The 23,191-nt window shown below is 41.3% G+C and overlaps 2 protein-coding genes across 8 annotated transcripts in view; one reads left to right on the forward strand and one right to left on the reverse strand.

The window, feature by feature from the left end:
- Window positions 1-489, reverse strand: part of SHLD1 (shieldin complex subunit 1) — a 95,506-nt gene extending 95,017 nt beyond the window's left edge. The window contains exon 1 of the mRNA XM_052784264.1: window positions 396-489. The gene's annotated coding sequence lies outside the window, so the exon portion shown is untranslated. The remainder of the gene's footprint in view (window positions 1-395) is intronic.
- Window positions 490-883: 394 nt separating this feature from the next.
- GPCPD1 (glycerophosphocholine phosphodiesterase 1) overlaps window positions 884-23,191 on the forward strand; it is a 46,058-nt gene continuing 23,750 nt past the window's right edge. For 3 of the 7 annotated variants that reach the window (XM_052784266.1, XM_052784267.1, XM_052784268.1), the window contains exons 1-4: window positions 1,389-1,715; window positions 15,178-15,262; window positions 16,139-16,223; window positions 22,719-22,794. In XM_052784266.1, the coding sequence (XP_052640226.1) occupies window positions 1,394-1,715; window positions 15,178-15,262; window positions 16,139-16,223; window positions 22,719-22,794 (568 nt within the window). In that variant the 5' untranslated portion in view covers window positions 1,389-1,393. Of the gene's footprint in view, window positions 997-1,388; window positions 1,716-2,296; window positions 2,388-10,721; window positions 10,808-15,177; window positions 15,263-16,138; window positions 16,224-22,718; window positions 22,795-23,191 lie in introns of those variants that run through there. The other 4 variants (XM_052784272.1, XM_052784269.1, XM_052784270.1 and 1 more) reach the window with 4 other exon arrangements.

The raw sequence follows: 23,191 nt of genomic DNA on the forward strand, positions 1-23,191 counted from the left end.
CCATGAATGATAGCCCTTTTGCTCAAGCAGCTGGGGACACAGGCAACCAGACCTGCACAGAGAAAGGGGCAGAGCCTGCATGACAGCAGGGAGGCTCCCTGGGTGCCCCGACCCAGGTGTGTGGGCTGCAGAGAGCACCAGCTCCTGCCACCCCACATTTCAGTGGGTGACGGAGCCTGCCAGCATGGCTGGAACACTTGCACAGACAGGGCCTCAGAAAAATGCACATGGAGGTAGATGGCCACCATCTAATCCACAGAGACTAAAGCCTTTCAAGAAAGGCATACTGCCTGCCCCTTCATACCACAAAAAAAGCCATTGTGCCCCTGACGCCATGAGTTCACAGCTGGACTAAACCATTGCAACCCAATGGTACCTCAAGGAAATAAGGCTACCTGTCCCCAGAGCAGCCCTCACACTCCCAGGCTGGATACCAGGGACCCAGCCTGAGGCAAAGTGACCTCAGGGGGTAGGAAGATGGTAGCGGAAGCCTACCTCACCTCAGCAAGACCCCTACCCAGCTCTCACCCCTCAGCTCGCCCCTGCCCCACACAGCCGCCCATTCCCCACCGCCTCACCTCCCTCAGGGCAAGGGCCCCCTCAGCTCAGCTCGGCTCGGCTCGGCTCAGCCCCGCCCCTTCACTCCCTAGCTCCGCCCCCTCCGCAGACCCTGGGCTTTCGAGGAAAGGGCATGGCCTCCCCCCGCCCTTCATGCTCGCGTCTCATTGGCCGCAGTAGGAAGGCGGGGCCGAAGCCACGGGGAGTAACGCATCGGCAAGGGGAGGTCACGTGGGTCAGCCCCCTCCCCAGTTCGGCCGGGGGCAGCTGGAACCGTTTGGAGGCCGCGCGGCCCGCCCCCCCGCTTCCCCGCGCTGTCGGGCGGCCCTGGGCGGTGGCTGCCGGCCCCGGCCGCCGGAGGAGGGGCAGCGAGCCCGGGCGGCGCCGCCCGCAGCCCCGCACAAAGGGGTTGGAAAGCCGCGTGCAGCGCTCGGCCAGGTCAGTCCGCGCCGCCGGCTAGGGCGGGGCGCGGTGGGGCTGTGTGGCGGCCGGGGACGGTTGATGCGTGCCCCTGAGGAGACCTGGGGCCTGAGGGGGGGTCGGTTCGCGCCCCGGGGAGGGCGCTACCGGGGGGTCGGTGCTTGGCACTTGCTGGGTTGCGATGCAGGAGACTGCTGGTGCCTGGCCCTGAGGAGAGATAGGGAGGGGGGAGCTCCCCCCCCCCGCCGCGGGCAGGCGGCCGCAACCCAGCTCCCCCCTCGGCCCCGCGCAGCCGCCCCCTCCCACCGCCCCGGCTCCCCTCACGCGCCGCCCCCTTCCCTCGCCCCGCCCCCTCATGCGCTGAGCCCTCAGACCCCGCCCCCTCTCTCAGAGCTTGGGCTTTCGAGGAAAGGGCATGGTCTCCCCCCGCCCTTCCTGCTCGCGTCTCATTGGCCGCAGTAGGAAGGCGGGGCCGAAGCCACGGGGAGTAACGCGTCGGCAAGGGGGGTCACGTGGGGTCACCTCCGCCGCCCTGTCCCTCCCCTGTTCGGCCGGGGGCAGCTGGAACCGGTTGGCGGCCGCGCCGCCCCCTCCCCTTCCCCCGCTTCCCCGCGCTGTCGGGCGGCCCTGGGCAGCGGCCGCGGGCCCCGGCCGCCGGAGGAGGGGCAGGGAGCCCGGGCGGCGCCGCCCGCAGCTCCGCACAAAGGGGTTGGGAGCCGGGAGCGGCGCTCGGCCAGGTCAGTCCGCGCCGTCGGTCGCGTGTCGCGGCGGGGCAGCGCAGCGCAGCGGCCGGGGACGGTCGGTGTGCGCGCCTGGGGGGGCTTGGGGCCTGAGGCCTGACGGGGGGGGGGGTGTCGGGTCGGTTCGCGCCCCGGTGTGGGGAGGGCGCTGGGGCAGCGGTGCCGCGCTCCCCGCGGGAGCTACCGGGGGGCGTCGGTTGGCGTGGTGCGACCTGAGGGGAGGGATGGCGCTCGGTCCTGAGGGGACCTGGGGGAAGAGCGTGGGGTCCGGGGAGCGGGACGGCGGCCGTGGCTTTCCCGGAGGGGGATGGCTGCGTGCCCCGCGGCGGGGAGGCGGGCAGAGAGCGGCTGCGTGCCGCCGGCCGTGACCGGGGTGCCGCACGGAGCAGGGCGGCGGGGGGGGCGGCATCGTGTCGGGAGGGCAGCAGGCGCTGCCGCGACTGCCGGCCGGGGACTCGGCGGGTGAGTTTATTTACGTGCCCGCCGAAAGCCCTCGCCCGGGGTGGTCCCGCGGCTGCCGCATTATGTAAACGGCCGGGAGGCTAGGACGGGGCGGGCCCGCGACGGGACGGGACACGGCGCGCCGCCTCCCGGCCAGGAGCCGGCCGCTGCGCCGCGCCGTGCGGGGCTGGCGGTGCGGCAGCCGCCCGTGGCGGCGGGCAGCGCTCGGTAAGTCCCCGTCGGGCCGGCCGGCGGGCTGCGGCGCCGCTGGGCTCTGCGGGGGGGTGCTCTACTCTGCTCTCGGTCTCTGCTTTGGACTAAGGGAACGCGCTGACAATACTAACGGCTTGTGTTTTCGTGTTCTTGATCTGCCGGGGACTAATAAGACAAGTCTCGATTAACTTTGTTACCTGCTTCCTAACCACGCTGTTGCAGGAGGCGCAGATTCATTTTCTTGTACTTTCTTTTTCCGTTTCAATCGACAGCTTGTCTTGCAGGGTGTTAGTGTTTTAGTTTATTAAAGCATGCACTTAGATGGAGATTGGCCATCAAAGTGTTTTAGATGTTAGTGGTAGAGTGAAATAGTTGATAGGTGGAATTATTTTTTATCGTAAAAGCTATTTTTCCTTATAGATTTTTATATGTATTTCTATTCCAGCACTATTGCCTGTAAAATAACTATAGAAAATATTAAAAAAATCAGGGGAATGCTGTTTGTCTTGAATAGAAGCTACTAGTCTAAACTGCTGCATAATTCATCTCTTAGTAAAGCAGGCTGCTCCTCAATAAAATGGATACAGGCTTTGAAAACCCTTTAAAAAGTTTGTTGTTGTATTGAGTACTGAGAGCTGTGGGGAGCATTATACGTGTTATTTGTCCATGTCATTTTTAAGTGAGGAATGTTAGTATGATCACAAAGAGCTAAATTACTACCTGGTTAAGATCTTGTCAGCCACACGCTAATAATGAACAACACTTCAGCAAAGAGAAATAAGACCGAGGATGTACTGGTTTACTAGCAAATATGCCTCAGCCATTTCCTGTCTTTTTCAAGAACTTTGTCTGCAAAACTGCTGTGACATAGCTAAGACAGAGGAGTCTTGCTACATGGACAGGTATTTAAGAAATGCTGAAAACCATTAAGTTCTTGTTATTTAAAACAAAGCAGATGCATTATAGGTGAACATAGTATGTCAGATAGGGATCATCTTGTGTTTGATTACCAGGGCTGGCTTGGCCTTGCAAATGGGTAGTTAAATTGATACTGAAAATAGCATCTTAAATATATTTTTCTCTGTTGCTATGTACTAATGTGATGCTGTTTCAGAAATAGCACACGGGCTTTGCTTCTTCCTAAATGTCAGCATAACCCTATTGGTAAATTCCTGCCTTTGAACGAGAACAGCATGTCCAAATCTTGTATGCAAGTTTGTTTTCTGTCCAGTGTTAATACTGCAATGCAGTATGAGAAAGCTGTCCTTTCTCACGCAGTCAAGGTGTGGGGGGAGAAGAGGGGGCAGGAAGAACCTTCTGGTTGTTTGGGTGACAGTGAAGGAGTTGATGCTGTAATGTTGTTTCTAAAAATTCTCTAGTTTTTAAAAATTCAACTCCAGTTGTTATAGTGAATGTCCTGACAAGCATATCCTCTGACCTTGTTCTAAAATCCAGGTGTTGTCAACTGTTGTTGCTTAATTTTATTACATACCTAATTTGTTACTTTAGATGTACTTTATAAATGATTCTGATACCTTGTTAGGACCAACCACAAGCAACAAAATCTGTTCTTCATACTACTAGTTTAATCAGCTTTGAATAGATATTTAAATATTAAATGTATAGTCTGAAGTAGCTCAAGTTGATATTTTTAATGCTCAAGAGTCTAATGCTCTGAGGAAAAATGACAAAACTGTGTCTTAAAACATCAGTTTTTGTGTGGTTAGGCTCATATCTCTTCTTTGTTCAGCATAACATCAGATCTGACGTATGGTGGATTTTCTGTTGCTGCATATGGTACAGCCTTCAAGAAGGTAAAATATAAGTACAGTACCTTCTCCTGCAGGACATGGTAGTGTTTAAACACAGGCTTCCTGAGGAAGGTTGCAGGGGGCTGTGGTGCCCAGCATTGGCCCCGCTCCTGCCCGCACGCACTCTCAGCTGTCAGTGACTTGGCTGGGACTGTGGCACCTTTCTCCTGCTTCAGGCTGGAGCTGGACCTGACCTTGGTGTTGATAGGTCTCATGAGTCTGTACTTTTAAGGTGGAGGATGTCTGCTTAAAATCAGAAAAATAAAAGCAAAAATACTGCAGCCTTGTAGTCCTTGCCCTTTTGAACTTTATACGCAAAAAAAAAAAAAGAGGAGTGATAATTTGAAATAATTGAGCATATGTTTACTTTTTGCCATACCAGTAGTCTGCACTGTGGTCTGTGATGAAATGTGTGCTAAAGGTATGGAAGATCCTGTTTGTACACAGATGATCTTTATTTTTCTACAGATAACTAAGCAAATTCAGTACTATAGTGGTTAAAAATATTCTTATGTTAGGAACCAGATGTTTGAAAGTACTAAAATGCATTCCAGGAATATCATGGCACCTAGGTACCTAGCTGTCTCATTTTAATTGTCTAATTACCTTTGAAAAATCCCATTAAGTACCTATAAAAAAATTCAGATACCTGGATATCTTAAAAAAAAATTCACCCATTAAAAAGATACTTTTGTAAGCTCTATTTTACCCTCATTGAAAAATCTGTATTATGTATTATCCAGTCATCCTTAAACACAATGTTATGCAAGAGAGTTTTGGGTTGATAGCTTTACATCTGAAATTTCTACTAGTAATTTTTTAGATAGGGTTTTGGGGCTTTTTGGGGGGAGAGGAGGGAAGAAATGTAACAGTATATTTTGGTGTAAGTCTGCTGCTTTTTTTGGCTTTCTCATCAGCATGTTGCCAAATACTGATTATCCTCAATGGAGTAAGTCCATGCAAAGGGTCAAGGTCTCATATGACCTGGGTCATATAGCTTCTAGGAGCTCAAATGAAGTTGTTTTGAGTTCACACTCTGTTAGATGCATCCTAGAGAGGATAATATTTGCAAAAAACTCTGGATTCCCCTCATGCACTGGAAGAGCAATGTTTTGCTTCTCCTTTAATCTTGAAGTAATTTTTGCTATGTGTTCTGATTACTTTCAATAGAAATCTTCCCTGCTGGTGCCCCCAGTTTAGAAAGCTAGTGTAGAATTTCCTGAGGCTTGGTCTGTTTGTTTCCCCTGTCTTCCCCAATTAGGTGTCAATGCATATTTTTCCTTCCACTGCTAAGTATAACCAACCATTCTGCAGCCCTTACAGCCAACTCACAGTTGATAAAGGCAGCTTTTCATTCAGATCTATCTTAATATAGTTGCCTATAGTGTTCCCTGCCTAATTTTGAAAGCCTTCTGTCCATACAACAAAAAGAAAGCTCAAGGCCTTCAGGCTTGTAAGTCTCTACAGTAGAAAAAAATGATCACATCTTACTTGAAGCCTGTCTCAAACATTGCCCTTAGAGCGTTAGAAGTCAGAGCTTCACAAACCTATTTGAGTTGCTATTAAAAATCTTACTTGTATTGAGAGAGAGCATGTCATCTGGCTCTATGAATGCTATGAATTTTTATGAGTCTCAAATTTGTTCAGTGTTTGCAAGCTAGGCTATTATGTTTCAAGATTGTTCCAGGTTACTTGCCTAAAATACTGAGAATAAGATATGGGACAGCAAACAGCCAGTACCTCTTAAAATATATTGGGAAGGTTAAGGAAACTTGGGGGGGGGTGTGTGTGAATAATGTACTAAAGTTGAAGGGTCATGAAGGGGTTTTATATACCACCAGACCTGTAAGCCAAAAGGTTCAAATGAACTCCAAGCTTGGAATTATTACATTAAGTCCATGTTCTGGTATATTTTGACTACAACCAAAAATTATCTTGGTCTTCCCCATCCATGATGATCTTTGCTACCTCCTTTTAGAGGAAAGCTATGATACTTTGTGATACATTAATAGTTGACTGTGTTATGCCACAAGGAGAGTCTGAAATGTCATCTTTTCACTTCTTCCAAGTGCCTTTAGGGGTCCATGGCTGTTTGCCTGCATCTTCTAGAAGTGCCCTTCTAGAATCAGGAGGGGAGAGCTTGGGTTCCCTATTATTTAGGGAAGTACATTAACTCCTGTTGCTCTTGTACTCCTTCTGGTGCCCATGAGGAGGAGAAAATAGTGGAAGGGAAGCTTTACAGGCAATATTAGAACAAAGAGTATGCTTTTTCTCTTCCATTCAGCCTGCAGAATGCTATGCTTTAAATCTTTGTTGCTTTTTTGGGGGGGGGGGGTGGTGGTGTATGAAGGCAAGTAAGTGGATTTCTGAAGTTGCAAGATTCCCAGTTGCTTTTCTCATCTGAGACCATGATGAGAGCTTTGTCTTGTGGCAGGGAAGCCTCGCAGACAGCCTATTTTACACAGTGAGGTTGGATGATGGGCAGGGTTACCTGAGTCAAGCTCTTGAATGCAGCATGTCAGTACAGCCCCAGGACTCAGAGTGCTGCTCTGCAGTCACCATCTCCTTAGGAAACCTCCAGAGACTGTGAAAGGTAAGGGTTTGCTTTGCGAAAGGAGGAGAGTGAGAGAGACTTGAACTGTGACATGCTGGGGGAAAGAACATGTTTCTGTTGTAAAAGCAAGAATCTCTAGGTAGAGAAACACTTTTTTTTTTTTGTGTGTGTGAATTGCTGATACCATTGTGTGACTGTCTACCTTGGTGAGACCTCTTTCCCATGAGGAAATGACCAAGATTTGAGTGTTCATTGTTTGCTTGCATGTAGTTGCAGTCCATAAGCTGACCAAAGGGAGGAAGTGTGACATAGGATGAGGGGCAATTGTTTGCACCCTAGGCTAGCATTTGGACACATGTAGTTGCAGCAGATGTGAATTCAGCTTTAATACTTTTGAACCCAAATGTTTAAAAATGGTCATTGCAAAAGGACTTCTAGTTCGTAAATCTGCTGGGTTGACTGTTAATATTTGCTGATTAGGAAGTGTTTAACATTTTTAATGTAATTGTTCTAACTTGTTTCAGTTCCCCTAAGCAGACAGTTATGACCCCTCTGAGCTCAGCATTCTTTACGTTCTCCCAAACAGTCCATCTTTACAGGTGTGGAGAGCAGAGAGGACTTTGTTATTCTTTGTCAGCTTCTTCGGTGAGGCAGTGCTGAAAATCTGAAGGAACATAGGGTTTAAAAGGTAGCGTGACACCTGCTGGTCAGAGGGTTTTATTGTCTAGGGTTTTCTGCCATTTCTCTCTGGGGATTAAATTACTTCTCGGGAACCATCAGTAACTAGACAGCTAAAGTTATGCCTAAATAAAGCATTTTCATATCATGTCTTGAAAGTACAGAGTGCTTTATAAGTGCATGATAATATACAACACAGGCTTTATTCATTAACAAAAAGCAGATTTTTTTTTCTTGATCTGTGTTTACATACAGTGTTCTGCTAGAAAAGATGTTTCTTCAAAATGAGGGTTAATACTTTGACTCTAAACGTGAATGTAAGTGCAGTACTTGTAGCTGCAGTTGTGCTAGAAAAATCATCCCTGTATTTGGTGATGTAAACTAGAGTTTTTCTTCTCTCATACATCCCATGGGCAGGTTGAGTAGGTCTTTGAGATAAAGTGCTTTTTGAGCAGAATTTTGACAACTTTACAAAGTCAGTTTATCAAAATCTCTTTACAATTAACTACTGTTATATAGAAAAGTAATATTCTTTTGCTAGGTGGTTTAGAAAAGCCCACAAATGTCTTGCAAGTAGATACACAGAATTTTTACAAGATTGGCTAAAAGCTTTATAGACTTAACAGGATTTCAGATTTTTCTCTAGGAACGGATGGGTAGTTAAGTAATTTGGAGTAAGACAGACATGCTGGTTTTTGTCAAGTTTCATTTTGAGTCATGTTGCATTGGCTTTGGAAGCTTTTTTTTTACAAGGCAAAAGCCTGTTCTTGATTTGGGGAACTGGGTCCAGGCTTCAGCTGTCACTTACCTGCTTTGTAGTCTTTGGCAAGGCATTTTTGCCTACTTCCATCTCCCCTTTGGCTCCTCTGCCTTTTCAGTTAAAGGGTGTCCAAGCAAGGACAGTCGTTGAACACAGCCAAGGCCCTGAGCTGTTCAGTGTCATGATAAATGCACACTAGTAGTTTATATTCTCTGCTTTAAATGGAGATTTTTGTGTCATACTGGACCGGTTTCACAAGTCCAATTTTAGTTTCAGCACTGAAACGTGCTGCGCTTCTGTGTCTAAAAATAAATGCTAGAATGTGTCACTGTTAACATACAGACCACCTAATATCACACATATGACAAAGTTCATAAAGGGTGTGTGCTTCATGGAATTCCTGTTTATAAAGTGTGCTTATTTCTAGCTTCAGTAGTTTGGGATTTTATCATTTGCAGAAATATTACTTGTAAAAGTTTACATGCAGAATTGGAATATATGACCAGAAACATCTATATTGATACCATTTTCTTGCTCTCATTTTACCACTGAAAAGTCCTCTCCCTTGACATGGAGAGAGGGAAATAAGGGTGGAGAAAAAGGAATGTAAAGGCAGCAATAGTTAGAAAAGGAATAGATTGAGAGGAGGAGGAGAAGAAGATCCAGAAGAAAAATTGTAGGTGTTTAAACTTCAGACCTTAACTAACTTTCTGATTGCTCGAGAGGAAGAAGGATTGACTATGAGCTGCTTTTTTCCTTCCTACTTGGTATCTGATTTTCTTTAGCTTTTCTTGCTTTTAAGGCATCTGTTAAACTGCCCTGTGCCTTTGAAGGCAAGGGCTTGTAGTAGAGCTAATGAAAGGTAGATTTTTCTCTAGTGCTGCTAATTCTTCTTGTCTTCTTATTAAAGCTGTTACTAAACGATTGCTGACCAACATTGTACTGAAATAAAGTGCTTTTGTTCTGTTCAAAAATAGCAACAAAAACATTCTACTTGCTTGGTTTAAAAAAAAAAAACAACAAATCCCCCAAACCTACAGTAATATGAAGAAATGGATTAGTTGAGAGCATTGCAAAGTTAATTCTGCATAGAATTAGTATGATTATTTTGCAGCCCCTGTGTTACGGATGCACAACTAACCAAATCCAACAGGTGTTAAAACTCAGATTTATTCTTCAGCAAAAGTTAGTTAGAAGTCCGGTAACATCTTATAAAACCACAGGCTCAATGATGTAAAGAGAATTAATACTACACGGCCGACTTAAGAACCCCCAAGATTTAAAGTGATGGCTCAAAACGCGCGTATCACTCACCTAAAAGCTGAGGGCTCTCTCCCTCGAGGAGTTACCTCGGGCGGTGCCCTGACCCGAGGGGGAGTCCCCGACTGCAGACCCGACTGCAGACCCGCTGCTCCGAGGAGGACTGCCGAGGAGGACTGCCAACGTGTCCTCTGGCGGGACCCCGTTTATACCCCCGTCGAATCTGACCTGTGGTCATTTAATTCTATTGGCTAGGAGGGTCACCTCGGTGTACCTGGCGCATCTCGATTGGCCAGTTCAAATTTCAACCTGCAGCCTCCAGGGTTTCCTTCCCCTTCTCCCTTCCTGGAGAAGTTTCATTTCCTGCTGGCAGGATGGGGGGGCAGGATGTACTGCCACACCATGTCCAAAGGATTATACTTGGGTGATGACGGTTAGTCTAGCAACATCCAGACTTGGACTTTAATATGACTACTACTTTCATAAATAATATAAAAGGATATGTTACATCAATAGTGTTTCTGTTGAAATTGGGAGAGTGGGATTCTGCCAGCTTTTTTCCATCAAGTTACTGTGTATTGGAGGAGGGTAGAAAATTGAAGCAGTGTCAATCTTCCAGCTATAGTCCTGGCTACAGAGGCTGTAGGCAGTCCCTTCCTGCTGTGGTGTTTTGAAGACTGCTTGGTGCTTCTAGTTGTTGGTGCTCCATGTGAAAGGGTGGAAGTATTGGTAGGGGAGCACAGTCCAAGGTGATGAACATCTCACTGCCTGTGGCAGCAGAGAGCTGTCATCTGTCATGGGTTCTTCCCCTTTTTCCTTCAAGGTGTTAGTGCTTGTCTATGAAACCTTTCTTGTGTTTTGAAGAGGATGCTGAAGAACAGTATAGATGAGACAGAAGTTACTGCTTGCCAAAGGTGATAATCTTAAATGTCTTATAACTTCCAGTGGCCTCTTTGGGAGCAAAATTAGTCAAAACAGAGGTTTTTGAAAAATCTCTGCTTAAGACTGATGAATGCTGCATGATATTGATACTTGCATATGGTATTTGATTTACTAGTCTTTTTCTTGTGCCAGTGTTGCAACAGTGTCTTCTGCAGCTGGATGCTATTTTCTAGGGCTGCTGCTGGTTTTAGAGAACTTTCTATTTTTACTGCTCACTCAAACAGTAACATCACTAGTGGCTTACTTGCCTATAAGCGGTGGGATTTGTGTTTCCTCTTACTTAGGACAGCAACAGACGTAATGTATTGTTCCTGAAATGTAGTATCTTTTTCCTCCCACTGTAGGAGATTTCCACTATCCTAAGACAAAAGTTCTGCAGGTATGACCTCTTCTCAAGTCACTTTTGAAGTAAGAGGACCATCAGTACCAGGTACTCAAATCATGCTTTCTCCTTTTTGTATGGTTTTACTAGAAGAAAACTGAATAGAAGAATGTTCAAAGGCTGTCTTGTCTTTTTTCTTCAGAGGTAAAAGAACATGTGAGTTCAAATACCAAAATGATAAGTCATTGTAAAATACATGAATTAAGAAATTTCACATAGGAATTTGAAAGTGAGATTTGGGAATTAATTTTTACCTTTTTCTTCGAACAACAATTTCATAGTATGCTAGAGATTTTGATGCTAACTGAAATGGTTATGATTGTTTTAAAATCAGTGTTCCGTCTCTAGTAACTTTTTATTCCATGGAAACGAGTATTTACATTCTGAACCATGATAGTCAGGCATGCATTGATGTGTTTGTTCTGCTTTTTTATTCTCTCTGCATCCCTGTTGAAGGCTCTCCATAACAAGATGTGACCTCTTCTAGGAGTTCACTAGGACAGAAAGAATATGCAGCTTAATTCGATATTCCATCTGTGCAAAAATGTGTAAAATATATTCCATAATCTAAATGAGGAACACAAGGTGTCAGATCATGTAGAACACCAAGATTTAGTGTTGATAAATTGTGCTTATTATTTTGACCTTCATCTTCAGGAACTTTGAAGGAAGGTCACCAAAAAAAGTAATTGGTGGTTGCCTAACAGAAGCAGATGAATGTGGGAACATTTACAGATTGGCAAAATTCCTGTTACAGGCAAATACCAGATGGCATAAGTGTCTGTTGTAGTTGGGGAAAAAAAAATTATATAAACATTTTACAAGTTTTGAAATCTGCCCCATGTTAGACCTCTCCTATGTTTCTCCCATTTGATTGGGAAATTGGGAACTGAACATTGACACACAATGTGGACATGAAGCCTTCAGTAAGAAGTAGTGTTTTTATAGCATTCTGGAGAAAACTTTTAAAGTTCAAGAATGAATTGACCTTAGATCAAATGAAGCTATAAAGCACTGGTGTAGCTATACAATGGAATATGGCAAGCCATGCTCTTTTTGCCCCGTTTACAGTGTTTCTTCCACTGTTGTGATGGCACTGTCACTAGCAGAGTTGACTTTGGATGTATAACTTTTTCTTGTGCTGATAATATCTGGAACAAAAATTAGGATTAGGGAGACCTAGATCCTGCCTCACTGGCTGGTTACAAAGAATTACCTGGAAATACTTACCATATCTATAGCATCAAGAGGTGACACAGAAGGTTGCTTCTGCTTATTACAATACTGATACTGTTGGTTTTGACTGGGGAGAAGAGCTCTGAGATGCAGCAGTGGCAAGATGCAGTCTTGTTAAAGAAGAGAGGTAGGTTTTCAGAGCTATCAGCAGTTCTACAAACAGCAAAATTTCCAGTTTATTTAGAAACATCATGTACTGATTTTGTCAGATCACCATGGTGAGTAGTTAGTTGGTGGCACAAGAATCCTTGCCTTTAGTGCTAACGTGCTCTCTGTGTCCTCATCACTCCCTTCCTGTTGATGTCAAAGCCAGTGATTTCCAGGCTAACTGGCAGGATAAAAGGACATCACCAGCGTAGGAATGATGCTTTGACTCACTTTCTGTAGCCAAACCACTTCTGGAGTCAGCATTGGTGATGAAGCCCAACACATTGATGTAGACTTTTACATATTTGTGACATGGAGTGCTTCTTTTTGCCTCATGGAGTGCTGCTTTTTTGCACTCCTCATGGAGTGCTTCTTTTTTGCCTTTTGTGGAAGGAAGAGGGTCACTGAGTACTGGCTGTGACTCCTTTAGGTCTTCATCAGGACATAGTCCCATACCAAGAGACTGCTAGGTGGCCAAAGATTAGCTATTATGAAATAAAAAATGGAGCTTCTAGCTCCCAACTGTACACAAAGATTCTTCTCCAACAGAGTTGGCCCAATCGGAGAGATTGCTACAGCCTCACTGATGTTGCAAGCTTTGAGACTGGGCAGAATGCCAGGAGTAGCTTCCTCTGCTGTAGCTGAAGGAGCTCTGCCAGTAGCAGCATCAGATTTCCCTGGCAAGGGGAGAGGGAGAAGTTGAAGACCCCTGAGCTTGAAACACAAAACCAAACCAAACCCCACTGAGTTTAGAATTGCCTTTGAAAAGGCAGTTCCAGTTTATCATGCATTTCACTTGTGCCTTTCCTGGGATAATTTAAGCAGCATTTTACAAATCCTGATTCAGCCTTGCAATGTAATTGTTGAAGTGAGTTTAGGGGTGACTGCACATCTTGTTCAAATGTTGCCTTTTGTGTGTTGTACCTTGCTGAGTGATAAGTATTCACTGAATGTTCACAGGTTTGTTTAAAAAAGAAGGCCAGAAACCTATTCTAGCTAGCTGTTACTAAGAGGAACATAATTTAGATGGCACTTCAGAGATTGGCTGGTGTGTACACTAAGATGTAATAAATGCTGCTATTTTAGAGTGTTATTAAAAGAATTTTAGCTTCTCTTTAGTATATCCAGTCAGAAATTCTAACTGTGTGGCATTCAGGTGGTCTTCCCTCCCCCCTTTACCTCCTCCCTGCAAAAACAAACCATAACGTGCCTCAGTACAGAGTGGGAAAGGTAAAGTGCCTGACCGAGGCAATTGTGTGCAATGAATTGCATAGTAAGTATACAGCTGATGTTTGTCTGCGTTTGTGTGCTTACAGTGAGCATCCAAGAAGCTTGATTTTTTTTAAATGAATTGAACCAAAAGATTTTATTAAAAAAAAAGAAAAAGGGATTGTAGTTCAAGATGTTCTTTAAAATTATTTCAGTAAGCTGTTTTTAGGAACAAATTATCTTATTTAATTCCTGGCTTTTGTAGATTTTTTTGCAACCCCTGGGTCTGCAGGGGTTTCTTTCATAATCCTGGTGGTATCTCATATTAGATTAACCTGTATAATGGGAAAAAATGGACACAATTTTAGAGGCATAAGGACTTCCTCAAAACGGTTATTTCAGACTTTAAAGTTCCAGCTGTGGTATTTGGCTTAGTAAAAGGTAGTGTATCTTTGTTGTATATAGCTTGCCTACTTTGTATCTTGAGATAATTGTGGCTCCAAGTCTATTGCTACTGCTTTCCCAGTTTGAGAACAGGAAATCACCATCATAGATGCTTGTATCTTGCTTTTGTTAAGACTGATACTTTTTCTCTCAGACTTTTTAGCTGTCAATTTGATCTTTGCTTTTCCTGTTGATGAGGCATGCAGGATAGTTCTGGATACCCTCTCCCCTTTTTCTTAAATGCTTCCACCCCCACCACCAATTAAGGGGCTAATTTGACTTTAGCTAGACTTCCTTATGTCTGCTTTGGTTTAAGGGTGACTTTGTTTGAAAATTTACATTTAGGCATTTTATGTTAGAGGCTGAAGTAAATCTCAGTATTTTTTTAATTACATTTTATTTATAAGTTGCTCAAATACTATGGTAGTTCTTACATTTTGCATAGCAAGCTTAAAAGGTTAAGCAGATGGTGCCTAAATATACTTTAAAACTTCACATTTTCTCCTTCTGCAACAGATTTTTTTTTCTTGTGTCTAGAAATATTGTTGAAACCCTGCAAAAGCAAAATACTAGTTTGTCCTTTCCATTTGTATTTATCGTTGTTGTTCTTGCAGTCATATACATACAGGTTTTGTATTAAAAACAAGGGTAAGTTGCAATGTTAACTTTAACTCCTGGATATCCTAGAATCAAGCATTCTTGTACTATTGTAATCTTTTGGATTCATTCTTTATGTATGTATGCGTTAGGGTAGACAGTGTGACAATTTCATGGTGGTTTTGTGTAATGTTATGTTTTTATATCCAATAAAAAACTGAAAGCATAGCAGCAAAATTAGTTTTATTTCTCTCAGGAATAAAATTAATTGGATGTGTTGTCTTGGGAATAATGCTAGCAACTTCCTATTTGTCTGTGCTTTCTAGATTGTTGGTGTGAATTTTAGAGAATTATGTTTTCAGACATGTATGTTAGTACTGTGTGTGTATAGGTACATATATTAAAAAAATGGACAGTACATAGGAAAAAACTGGTTCGTCTTGACAGTAAGCATTTTACAGTGAAAATCTGCCTGCTGTGTTTCCAGAGATTTTTGAACAGTATTACTGCAGAACGATTTGGAAGCCAACCCTTTTAAGGGCTGGGGTTGTCAGTAATCCCCCTCTCAGTGAGATTCTTACAATGGTGAAGAAAATGCTGTTGTAGTTTTGGGTGGGGGGAGAATTCCTTTCTGAACCAAAAAGAGGGAGTTTAGATGGGTGATTCTGGTGTATATGTTTAAAATATTTGAAGGTTTGACCATGTAGGCTGTACTTATTAATTCCATGTAGGCTTGAGTAGTGATGATTGTGGGGTTTTTCTGTTCGTTTGTTTTTTTTTTTTAGGAGAGGTTTTTGCAATATGTGGGAGCTGCAGTGCTTTGGGAAATTGGAATCCACAAGTTGCAGTGGTCCTCCAAACTGATGATCGGTAAGTTGGGTTTTTGTTTTTTTTAATTTGTTCCCTTTGAAGTAGCTGGAGTTCTGGAGCAACAAATTTATTCTGGCTTTGAGTTTGTAAACTATTGAGCTACATGTACTGTTAGTAAAACTCTCCAGAATTTCTTGTGTTGCCCTTGCACATTTTGAATGCTTAGGAATGTGTCTAAGAAAACGTTTAACTTGGGGATGCTTTCCTAGTTACAGATGATGCTTCTACCATTGTGACTGACATTTTTCAGTAGTTTAGTTGTAGACATTTTGAATAGGAAACAGCTATGGACAATTCTCAGTCCCATAACTATACAGCAAGTTATAGGAGATGTTTATAGCGTTTACTTTCTTTTTAATCGATACAAGTTATTACTGTGGCTATGAGGAGATGGGGAGAAGATTATTTAAAATGGGAATTGCATTAAAACTCTTAAGTGCTTTGTGTGTATATAAACATGAGTGTACATGAAGAAGGCTTCAATGCAGCAGAGGAATTCACTGTTTTCTTAAAATGGTGTCCTGCCTATTGCTGTTTGTATGATGCAGGGCTCACAGCATGTATTTATAATTCTGCCAGTGACTTGCTGTGTGATCTTGGATGAGTCCCTGAATTATTTCATTATGTTTTCCCCATCTGTTAAATGAGGATGAGAATTCTTGCTCCATTAGAGCACTTCAGATCTGTACATTAGAAAGTGCAGTTTCAGTTCCAAGTATTTATTGTGCTTTGTGTGTGTTTGGCTAAGTTGCCTTGTAAAAAACTTTCTTGCAGCAATACGCTGAACTTTATTTTAGAACATCACTTAAGACAGACATATGTCGGAGGTGGCTGTTAGGCTGTGTTTTGGAACTGTTTTGGTTTTTTTTTCCACAGTCAATTATGGAAGGCTACTGTAGAGCTTCCTAGAGGAGTTCCTGTTTGGTATCGGTATTTTAAAGGGTACTTCCTAGAACCTAAGGTATGTACAACCTTTTCTATTTTAAGTTGGCTCATCCCTAGTAAAAAATTCCCTTATTTGAAGTAAAAAGGATTTTCTGAGTTAAACTTGAGTTTTTAGAAAGAAATCTTAAATTGTAACATATGAAACATTAAAACACTTGTGGAAATACAAACAGTTCACTTCTGGAAATACATGACCATATGCTGTTAACTTTAATTATTTTTGTAAAATTGTCTTCTCTTTTACCACTGTTAGTGTTTTAAAAATTCCAGTGATAGTGAAATGCCTGACATTATTATAAAGCTTAAATGATATGGTAAAGTTCTCATTAGTTATAGTGGGGCTATAACAACTTCTACAGTTACAATTGATTATGGACTTCAGCAGGGCAAGGATCTCTAGCATGGAAGCAAGCAATAGCAGGAGAAAAATGGTTAGTGTGAGCAGGCATATTTAAATTTGCCTAATCTACTACAGTTTTTAAAATAACTGCAGATTTTTCGGTGAAGCATGAGAAGTATTAACTAGCTTTTGTGCTGCATAATTAACATATGTTAATCTCTTGGAGTGAAAAGGTGAAACAAGGAATGGGGCATCCCAGTGTTTTCTCTAGGTTTGCATATAGGTATTTGCATGAGTTGGGGCGAAAACAACCCAAGAGACAGACACAGATGTGTTTTTACAGGTATTGATGTCAAAGTTGCATGTGAGTTGAATGGATGTGGCAATATACTGGTCTGTAAAAATCGTGCTAGGGTAAGGGGAAAGTTCTTCAGACCAGGGATGGGACTGCATCCAGAAAAAAGTTGGACTAAGTTGGGAAAATAAGCAGCTACTCTTTAACTGTTTTTCTTAATAACAAGTAATAACTGTAAGAAATAACCCATTTAAAGCTATCTTTGCTGTCTTTTTTACTCTGTTAATATCCTGTAGCTATTCACCCTGGGCTTTAGTTCTTCATTGAAATTGGGATTATGAAGGATGTAGTTAAATGTGCAAAGGAGTTATAGAATCATCTGTTCTATATTTTTTAAATATTTTAAATTACTGTCAAGAGCATGTAAATTGTTGTCAGCTGGACTAGCCTTTCTTTCACTGAAAAAATATTTGACAGAGGTATCATCTCAGTGAAGGATACTAATTTTAAATGAAACAGTTCTGTGTTTTCATTACAGCATGTGAAATAGTCTAATCTGAAACTGATGTTTAAATTGTTATTCTGAGGCAAAAGAAGGGAAGGCCAATAATAGATTTCTTTTTCTGAGGTCAAAGTGAGGCCAAAAGTAGATCAGTTCTTACAGCTAGCAGCTCTGATGGGACTCTTACATTTTTTGCAAATGCCCATAAGTTTAAAATGTAAGCAATAGCACACTAGAAAAAGCACACTTAGAACAGATTGGCAGAAAATGTGCTCATAGACAACACAATTTCTGTTTTTAACATTTGAAAAAGTTTACGATATGTATTGGTGAGTGTGTTTTTTTAAGTAGGTGCTCTGTATCGTGCACGCTTTATGTACCGTGTGATGCAGAGTCTGCCAAGGTAAGTATAAATTTTATGGAATACCAGCATAAAGAGCTACTGTATATAAAAAGGAGAAAAAAAGAAAACCACCCTACAAAACAAAGTATGTGAATTGCCAGGGTACACAGTTATCCACTTAGCGGTGTCTAGCCTGTACCTGTTAAGTTCTCAGGACTTTATTTCTTATAACATAAAGTCTTTTGAAGAAAAGAATTCCAGCTACAATGTTTTCTTCCTCTTTTTTGTAATTTTTTTTGAAGAACAATGAAAAAGCAGGATCCCTTCATTCTAACAGGAATATAATACACAGTATAGTGCAAATGAAACAATGTATGGAGGATTTTAGCATTAACAACTCTGATAAGGAAAAGTTACTTTTAAGTTAAACTATTCTGAATATTTTTATTTCAGTGAGTTTTTCATTAGGGATTGCATGTGATTAATCTCCTAAATTTGATAGGCTTGTGATATGTGATCCCTCAGACACTGTTAACTTTTTATATCAGCACAATTTTGTGTGTCATGGTCTGTAGTAGGATAACTTAAATACATGTGTAGTCTTAAATATATGTTAAAGTCTGAATATATGAATTTGACACCACATAATTGAGTAAATCATGCTGAAGACAGATCCAGCTGAAATTACTGTCCCTTTCCTTTCTATATCAACTGCATCTTTGAAGATGCTTGAGATGGACATGGTGGCAAAGCTGGGGGTGATACATGTTTACACAGAGAAATGATAGTTCTCATATTATGCAAAATATTACTACAGACTAGATGCGAAAATAGATATAATAATTCACATTTTGCAAAAAAACAAATAGGAAAGTATTTTTCTTGCCTCCCTTTAAAAAAAAAAGTCATCATTTTATCTCTGTTAAATTATTTTGCTTGAAGGATTGTACAATGTCATGGGAAGTTTGGTTTGTTTGCACTGAAGCATTTTGGTGTTGATTGTGGTTACGTAAATAGAGTGTATTTTTTTAAATAATAGATTGAAATGTATCCCTACAAAAATTCTATACAAATAAATGAATGTATATACAAAGAACTTTTTGCTATAAAATTCATGCAAGTCTTGGCTCCTGCATATCAAGAACTTTTACTATGTTGTGAATGTTTTGATGATAACAGAAGAGTCATCTTAAGCATTTTAAAAGAAAAGTAAATACATACACTTGATGAAATAAGACAGTAATTTAAACTATTTTGCTTGAGGTTTGTTCTTTTCTTAAATATAGTCCGGTACCAGTTACCTCACTGTAAGGGTCTTCCCATGTTTTATTCTACACATATCTTCTGTTTGTTGGGGGGGACGACACACCAAAACCCCCTTGTCTGACTTTAAGTCTTCTGTATGTCGTATGTTTTAGGAGAATGTTTTTATATGTATTGTTTGTGTGATGCATATTTGAAAACCTTACTAAGGTAAATACATGCCTTATTCTGTTAAGCTGTGTTCTATATTTGTTTTTCCAACAGCAAATAAGCATGCAAGTTTAGGGTTATTCCTTTCAAGGACAGTGTGAAATAACTAAGCTATCTGTGCATGTAGCAGGACTTTTAAAACTGGATTGGTGAATGTTTTTCACACTTCTGAGAATATTACTTAATTATAGAGGTTTCAAATGGGACTTAAATTTACTTTTCTAAAATGTAAACGAATCAAACCCATTTAGTGCCTGGAATATAGTAATAAAGGTGAAACTTAGGTCTAGGGTCAGTAATTTCTTTAATATTGGAATGCCTTAGAAAAGCTTTTGCTAGACTAATAACCCATGGTTAAGCTGATAAAAACAAAGGAACACCTCTGCTGTGACTGTGCTGATAGCAGATTTTGTATTAAACTGTTACTGGAATTACTAGAGCTGTAAAATCTCTTCTTAGCCCAGGGCTTCCTGGCAGGTGACTTATATGTGCTGTTGCCTTGCAAAGTTAATTATGATGGCTGAATGGCTTTGGTTGATTGTTTGGTTTCGTGCTTAATTATTGTCTCTTACATGGTACAGAAATCTAGTGAGATTTTTGTCAGAAATCCAGCATCAGCAGTTAAGTCTTAATTCATTTAGTTGTTCATGTTCTTGAAGTAGATTAATATTCTTGGAACAGTTTTAAGAATTAAAGTGCAGTTGCATAAATGTAGTTATGTGTGGTGGTTTTACAAATTTTTTTTTTTTTTTTTCCTAATGCCTACTCTGTTATGTTGCCTTGGATCAGGAAGTTTGGAACTGGCCTCCTAGATTGTCATTTAAACATCCACGGAAGTGCTTTCATTTTTTTAATTGTACTGAGCACCCAAGCACTTCATGCAGATTGTGCATCAGACTGCTTTGAAACACTGGAACATTATGCTACATAGGCATTTTACCCTTAATCTTAAAATTGCCTGATGACTACTGGGGGACCCCCAGCTTCTGACAATGTAAGAGAACTTGATTGTTAAAGAAAATTCTTGAATGTCCTTTAAGAGCTTTAAAATTGCCTCAGATGTTCAGCTAATTACAAATCAAGCAACATAATTTTTATGTGTTTGCTTTAAAAAAAAAAAAATTCTCTGTGTTAGTAGGGAGGAATCCATGCCATACAGTGCCACTTACTATAATCTCAGTGTACTGCCCACTGGGATGCTTGATGTGACATTTGGATAGGTGCCCTTTTAAGACTGTCCTAACAGAGGCTGATTTTTAGGTAATGTTACCATACTATGAATATTGATGACACATCATTTACTTCCGCTGCAGGCTGATCTGGGCTGTTGTTCAAATGTGGTCAGTATATGCTACTGAAATTACATCAGTATTTTAACCTCATAGTTACATGTAATTAAAACATTATTTAAATGCCTATAAATGCAAAGACTGTCTGAGCAGGCATTGTGAGAGGGCTTTCAGTCATGTCTGTGCCTGTTCTCTAATCCATTGCCCTTTTTCTTCTGGTAGGTTTGCTTGCCTCTTTTTAGTATGGAAAGTGTTGAGGATTCCTGGGATTAAATGCATAATCAGACCACTGTATTTCTTTCAGGGGATGAAATTTTGCTGAGTGTATCCAGCGTGTTGTGCTTACTGTTGGGATGTTACTCAAATTCTCATTCATAATTTTAGAACCTAAAATTAAAATGTACAATTACAGTAGTGTAAGAAATAAACTGGTATTGGTATTTTGGGGGTTTCTACAAGGAAAAACCTTTGCTTACCTTTTGAAGAAAACAGCTTAATCCATGTTAGGACAGACTTGCATTCCCCAGGTTTGCAAGTTACAAGTTCTGTGTATGTTCATGGGAGTCGCTGTTGGCGATCTTGCAGGCCTGCATGGTGTTAGGAAATGATAGCCTCCCTACTTGCAAACACAGGTTTCAGTTTCGGAAACTGAGATTGTGACATGCAAGTGTGGATCTGCTGTGAAAGAAGGGGGAAGAAACTTCTCATTATTTACTTTTCCAGAAGTCCATAAGAGTGATCATTGTGGCAGCAGTGAGAAGATGAGAATTAAAACTGCCCTATAACAGGAATAAACTGAAAACAATAGTATCATCTTATTTTATTTGTATTTACATGCATTCTATCTTTAAAGCATAACTTTAAGCATATGTATTTTATTCTGACATGACCCTTAAGTATAGATGCCTCTGAATTCATTAGAAAAACTGAATTGCTTTTAGCTAAGACTCACAGAACAAACCTGTCTTGCTGAGCACTTTTTAAATATTTGGTGTTTGCTGTTAACTCATCCAAAAGCATAGTAGATTAAATGTGTTTGATATATGTCAGGAAATCCCATCTGCTGCTAAAGAATTTATTCAGTGAGCTGTAAGATAACAAAGCATTACGGTACTGTGTAATTATACTGCTGAATTGTCTGGAAGTCCCTGTTGATCATCTATTTAAACAAGAACCTGAAGTACTGGGACAAGTTGGTGTTGAAGCTTATGTGACTCTGGCAATAGTAGCAAGTCTTTTTGGAAATACGAATTACTCGGGTCCAAACCACCAAAATGAACTGCAGCTATTTGACAGTGGCTGTTATGACTGATAGCAACAACCACCCAATGTTAAGCGAAACTTCTTAGGGTGGCTGAGCTGGGAATCAGGCACGTTCTTTCTGTTGTTAGCCAGTGGTTACCTAAAAGCTTTAACTTAGAAAGCTATTTCAAACTGAAATCATTCTGGAGGAAGAGACTGAGTTACTGTTCTGATTATCTGTCTGAGTATTGGCTATGTTTGTCAACAAACGTAGTCTTTTGAGGGATAGTAATTTTTTTTTTTTGTGAAAGAATCTAATTTATCTTGCTTCAGATGAAATAGACTGCAGCGGCTTTGCTGCTGGCTGATTGGATTGTATCAGTGTCTTTTTGCTTCTGAGGAAAGCAAAAATTGAGGCAGCAAAATTCCAAGTATTTATGTTTTCATTAGATGGTAAATAATTTCCTCTTCTGTACCACAACTAAAATAACTGGGTTTTATAGACTTTGAATTAGTCAAGCAAATTTTGAGGGAGAACCCACCCCTGCAACTGTTAACTGCATGAGTAGATGTTGAGTGCTGTTTGGAATTAGAGATGTGGGATATGTTTTTTCATAAATTGTTGCTGTAGTATCTTAAGAAAAAAGCAAGCACACTTAATGAGTTCAGAGACACTTTGTTTTTTTGTATTAGAAGGAAACTAAAGTAGTCCAGCGGAGTAACTGTAAGCAGTAAAGATTTAGTAACTCCATGTAACATCTCCACCCTGTCAGACTTTGTCACAAGTTTTGTCATATGTATACCTGACGCATCAGATAGCATCATCAGCAGTTGCAGGGGTAAGAAACAAGCCTGATCTGTTTTCTTTCTTTTTGATTCTCTCTCTCTGTCCTCCTCTTTCTTCTTCTCCTTCTTTTTCTTTCTTAAATCTGGAAGTTTAATTCACAACCGTCCCAAACAGCTACATGGGTAGAAGATCAGATATAACAAAAGAAATTATTGCAGACATTTAACTTTTAAATTACAGACTATCGATGGTCCCTGCGAAGTCATAGTTCACACGTGGGAGACTCATCTACAACCACGATCAATTACCCCTTTAGGTATGGGCATCAACTGCATCTGTTTGAGGCATATGCATAAGATTGCTAATATGCTGCACATTGGTTTAGAGGGATTGATAACTATAGTTTTAAGATACTTAAGTTTATTAATGTGTTGGAGGTATGAACTTTTTCTTTGCACAACATGGGCCTTACTCTCAAATATATATATAAATAAGTGGCTTAAAAATGGAGTGGATGTGAAATTCTTTGCTGCCATCCTTAATATTATGTGGGGTTTCTTTATTAATTTGGAATTGTAATGATTTTCTGTAAGTTTAATTCTTTGAGACTAAGGATCCATATTTTTTCAGAGAAAATGTGGGGAGGGGGGAGGGTAAGTAAATGGATTAATGCAAATGGAAACATGAATGGGCTTACTTACCTGGCAATTTAG

The sequence above is a fragment of the Harpia harpyja genome, chromosome 4, assembly GCF_026419915.1.
Source record: "Harpia harpyja isolate bHarHar1 chromosome 4, bHarHar1 primary haplotype, whole genome shotgun sequence".
Classification (NCBI taxonomy): Eukaryota; Metazoa; Chordata; class Aves; order Accipitriformes; family Accipitridae; genus Harpia; species Harpia harpyja.